The following is a 5,450-nucleotide window of genomic DNA, read 5'->3' as shown; positions in this document are numbered from 1 at the left end:
AAATAAATGAAAATGATAATTTTTTTTTGAAGAGAAATACCTAGAGTGGAAAAGGTTTGGAAAGGAGAAAAGAGAAAGAGTAAGGAATAATAAGTTGACCAATGGGAGAAATGAAGAGGGGGGCATGGGCGTGGTGAAGTGATGGGAGAAATGAAGAAGGGGGCATGGGCGTGGTGAAGACATGAAGAGGGTGGAGTGGAGTGTAGTGATGGGAGAAATGAAATGAATGTGTGAGGTATATTTCCGATATAGATTTGGTTGCGATGGGAGAAATGAAGAAAGGCAGGGTGCAGTGTGAGCATATTTCCGATACAGATTTGCTTGCCTTCTAACAATTATTGCCGATACAGATTTGCTTGCCTTCTAACAATTATTGTGGGAATTAGAGGAGTACGACCTTAACGGCCATCGCATCGCCGGTCGGAAATGGAACCCATTACGGCTGGGTTGCCGCTTCTGACAAGATCCGTCAATTGACAGAAACTCGGCGTTTGTTTCGGACGGAATCTGGAACAGAAACGGCGCTGTTCTTTCAGACAAACAAACTAACGGCAACACGAAACAGAAGAGTCGTGAAAAAATAATAATTATGTATGGGATCGTCCAATACACACAGCCACAGGCAGAGTTAGTTGTTGTTGTTGTAAAGAATGGAGATTGGAGATGGAGGACGCCAGTGAGCAATGGAGAATGGAGATAAAGGACGCCGGGCCTGCCCCCGCCGCTGCCTCTGCCCCCGCGAATTGAAAGTGGGACATTCTCTCAAGAGCAACAGGAGCAGCAGAAGGCAGGTAACAGCAGGAGCCAGGTAGGTATGCAATCTGATCTTGGCCAGCAGCAATCCCGTGGTGTTCGTGAGTGTGAGGGAGGGATTTTGCGGCGTGTGTGAAAGGTCAATAATAGATAGAGATATGAAGGAGGAGGATTGGTTGGCGAAATGGGAAGAGGAGCTACCATCGCCGGAGGAGCTGATGCCGTTGACGCAGAATCTGATCACCCCCGATCTCGCTGCGGCCTTCAAAATTCACACATCCTCTGCCTCTGCCTCTGCTCCAACAGAATCCGGGTCCGTCTTTCCGGGATCCGGTCAGCAGCAGCAACGTCCAGGGGGCGAGCCCCCGAAGAGGATCGAATTGGAGGAGGAGGAGTCATCGGTGGGAGGTGTGACAGAGAACGTGGGAGAGGAGCCAGCTCGGACGCTGAAACGGCCCCGACTGGTCTGGACCCCTCAACTCCACAAGCGATTCGTGGACGCTGTCGCCCACCTGGGCATCAAGAACGCCGTCCCCAAGACCATAATGCAGCTGATGAACGTGGAGGGCCTGACCCGCGAGAACGTAGCCAGTCACCTACAGAAATACAGGCTTTACTTGAAGCGAATGCAGGGCTTGTCGTCCGAGGGTCCCTCTGCATGTGACCAGCTCTTCGCCTCCACTCCCGTTCCACCCAGTCATTTCCTGCATAGGGACGACATGGTGGTGCCCCTCGTTCCCATGGGTATCGGTGTTCCAGGATTGAGCCACGGTCATATGGTGGCCGGGCCACCGCATTACGGGGGTTTTGATCCCAGGTTTCTTACTACTCTCTCCAGGCAGCAGCAGCAGCAGCAGCAGCCGCCCCCTCCTCAGAGACTAGCACCTTCTGCTGCAACTCCTCGAGGCGAGTATGTCATGGTAGAAGACTTATCCTCCACAGCCACGCCCCCTCGCCAGGTTCTTACCCTGTTCCCCACTGGTGACAATTAATTATTTTATTGCTTTTCCCTTTCAGCGGATCCTTACCTTAATTCCCCGTTCAACGCGAGAATTTCGTATGGACTTGATGAAATCTCTGTTTGAGGAATTCGGCCAATGTTATTCCATTAGCTACTTACTTCTGATAAGTCTGGCCTGGGCACATATCTGGTACGCAATACAGGATCATCCCAGGGAATACATTATTATATTTTCTCATCAAATAATGTTTGTAGTGCGGCAAACATGGCTAGAACTAGGGCAGGGGTTGGGGTTGGGGTTGGGGCCGTGGCTGCTCACAGAATAGACCTCTCTGCGGGTTATCGATCCGAGCTGGAAAACAGTGATTTCTCAGGAATTCTGGTCTTCTATCTGTGACATCGGAGAACGCACCTAGAATAGGATATGATATACTAGAATAGAATAGTGCTTTGGACTTCTAGTAGAGTGTTTCCAACAGTGAGTATATACAGAGCAGAGACCCAGCCATATACACTTTTGTGTTTCTGGCGAGCACATTTCTATTCAAAATATTGTTTACAAGTTCATTCTGTGCTGGAGCATACTTTCTCTTTTTCTCTCTTGATGTCACTTCCGTGATCATGGTGTTTTTATTTATTGCTGCTCTACCTGCTACTAGAGGGTGACTTTCCAAATTAGAACTTTGAATGACAATAGGCATTGAACCTTTTGATTAAAAAATTGAATCTACTTCGATATTGTGATTGCTAGGACAAGTCTTTCCGAATATCATTTCTTGCAATTCTTGTTGGTATCCATTTTATGGTTTTGATACCCGTGGCTCTTTGTCAAAATTTTCTCAATATTTCAATTCGACTTTTGCCTGCTGGTGGACATTAATATCAATTTCATTATAGATTTCAATTCAATTTCTAGTAACCATCTTCTCTAACAGTGCTTTCAAGTTCATCATACACTTGGGACCGCCTCTTATTTTATATTCCTGTTAGCCTCTACTTGAGATTGCAAATTGACACCAAGGATGTTGCTGTAAGCAGCAATGGTCATTACTAACATCTATGTAAATATTCTTACCGATGCAACTAAATTTGCTTGCTCATTTTCTAAATCTATATTTGACTTGGTTAAGAGAATATTTCTAGCAATGGCAGCTGGAATGAAAACATTGAATTGCACAGGTATGGATTTTATGATATTACACATGGTGAATCCAGCACTAGCTCTATTATGTTCAGACTCTGACAGTTATGCTCTTGTTACCTATTCTCATATTTGTTTACTCCACAGTTAAAAATATTGTGGCTTGTATCTTCTAGAATGTTCTATCCTATATATTGTAGGTTTCTAATCTTGTCTGACACTAGAATCATGATGATTTCCATGGGTCTAATCCATGATAAGTTAGTAACTGCAATGAGGAAAATTTTCTTTGTCTAGACTTAATCTTTTCCTATAACATTTATATCGTCTCATGTTAACTTATGGAAAAGTTTTTAGGTGTGTAAAATTTACCAGGGTTCATAATTGCTTTCACTGGAGTTGAGTGAAAAGCTGTCCATTCCCTCCCCAGATTCTGCCCCTCCTGTTCTTCTCTTGGGAAACGCTGTTTTGTTTGGCATGCACTCTTTAAGTTGCTTTGTTCTTGTATGGAATTTTATGAATTAAAATTGCATCTACCCCCTAATTCAAGCTATGTTTTAGCAGGACCTATCTCCTTACCCCCTTCATCTGCGTGGATACTTAAAAAAGATGCTTCCATTGATGCATGCTGTATGCCACAGAACCCACTTCTACTTCACGTGAAACTCAGGCCTCAGTTTCTGTCAGCAGATTTCTTTCATTAGATTCTATTATAGAGATGTAGCTTAATGTGAATGGAAAACCCGTTCACTGTTTTGGGGTCCATGTATATCTCATGTACATAGAAAACCATTATCTTTAGTGCCATTCCCAATTTTCCATTTGGCCTTTACGTTTCTCATTCATCTCAACATTTATTTCAGACATCATTTGAGTCTTCTTAGAGTACTTCCAGAACAAAAATTCTCAATAATGCATTTCTCTAGAATATAGAAACCAGACATAAATCAATCATTTGTCCAACCTGGGTTTTCTACTAACAGAATCCTTATGCCAATTCTTATGCCAATGATGCAGCCACAATGAGGTGGTGTCTCCTACTAACGTAATGGTTCATTGATTGAGTATCATAAATTAAAAACTGGCAGTACTCCGTAATACTCCCTTTCACACGCTTTCTACATGCCAACTAAAGAAATTGGGTACACCTAACATCTGTGCATTGTGGAATTGACTCAATGACACAAACTCTCTTTCCTAAAAAACTTACTTATCCCACATTGGTTGAGAGGCTCGGTATGCAGTAACATTTAAGCGCCAATTCTAAGTTGCACAAATGTGGAATTGTGTACAAGTTTCTGAATGGGAACTGCTGGAAATGTGACACGCTCCCTTCCCCCGACCCAAAGATGCCCCCCACAACCCAAAGACGAGTATGCAGGAAATGCGACACCCCCGCTCCCCGGGCCCCGCAACTCAAAGATGCCCCCCCTAACCCAAAGATGAGTATGCAGGGAAACACCCCCGCTCCCCCGGCCCCGCAACTCAAAGATGGGCCCCCCAACCCAAAGATGAGTATGCAGGGAAACATGGTATATAGAAAAAATATAGATATATAGTTTTTTTTAATTACACATTATTTTGCCAGAAAATAATTATGAAAATGAGAATGATATACATAAATGACATTTTAGGGAAACAGATATCTATATTGACTTTCATAAATGACTACATGATGCAAAATCCCATAGCTTGATGGCTTTGACTAATGTCAATCTCATACCCTAATACATGATAGAATCCAGTGAAAATGCTACAATCTTGCCTACCTTGAAATCCTGAAAACTACTGTTAAATCTGCTGAATTCAGAAAGGGATACAGAATTATACTTTCTCCATATGAAGTCTGATGAGGTTGGCCATACTGTATGGCATTTCCAGATTTTGAAACACCGTATCGTACAACCAGTGGTGTTTCCAAAGCATTTAGTACTCATTTTGATGTTTCTAGGCATTTCAGGTACTGGGGTGTGGCCAAACTAGGTGTTTCCTGCAACTTAGACCATGATCCTTATGCTTACTGGGGCAGCCACAAGGGAGTGGTTCCTCCTACTAACATGTCTTGTAAGATACCAAGTTAAATTGTACCCAGGGAGTCAGCTGAAAATCCCGCTAGTGGAGAATGTGTCTGAAAATGGAGGCTACACGATTTGACAAAACATGGTAACTTGCTCATAGAATTGAATCAAAGAAGGTTAGTTGGAATCAGGAAGAGACACAGAAAAACTTTGGTCAATTTCATTTGTGTATGGCAAGTCTGGATATTGCAGCATCTTCTATTGAATAGGCACCACTAGAAGTTCCTAATATTTAAATATTGATGTTGGCTTAACTTTATTAATATTTTTTGTTTGTTTAATATATATGTTGGATAACTTCATGTTTTTTGACCAGGTTGTTGTTATAGTTTTTTACCTCTTCAAGCAGAATGTAGCAATAATTGTGCAGTCAATATTTTCTATTATAGATTTTAAGTAACCTGGTATTTGTTTTCATGGCTTGACATTATCCACCTTATTGTTATATAATGACTTCACATTCATCTTAGTTTTCCTTTGTGGAGATACAAAAATTGAAAGTTTGTAATATAATAGA

The 5,450-nt window shown here is 42.4% G+C and overlaps 1 protein-coding gene across 1 annotated transcript; it reads left to right on the top strand.

The window, feature by feature from the left end:
• Positions 1-222: 222 nt before the first annotated feature.
• On the top strand, positions 223-2,281 carry LOC149238775 (transcription factor MYBC1-like). The gene has a single exon (XM_089373189.1). The coding sequence runs from the start codon at positions 912-914 to the stop codon at positions 1,743-1,745; it is 834 nt and encodes a 277-aa protein (XP_089229315.1). The 5' UTR covers positions 223-911; the 3' UTR covers positions 1,746-2,281.
• The last annotated feature ends 3,169 nt before the right edge of the window (positions 2,282-5,450 follow it).

Source organism: Pinus tabuliformis, chromosome 8 (assembly GCF_031772625.1).
Source record: "Pinus tabuliformis cultivar Carrire ecotype Pingquan chromosome 8, CPIR1, whole genome shotgun sequence".
NCBI classification, from domain to species: Eukaryota; Viridiplantae; Streptophyta; class Pinopsida; order Pinales; family Pinaceae; genus Pinus; species Pinus tabuliformis.
Note: the sequence above shows the minus strand (reverse complement) of the source record. Positions and strands in the feature narration are given on the sequence as shown.

What these genes read in the sequence shown, in the direction of transcription:
- LOC149238775 (XM_089373189.1), top strand. Translation starts at nt 912, where the DNA reads ATGAAGGAGGAGGATTGGTTGGCGAAATGGGAAGAGGAGCTACCATCG.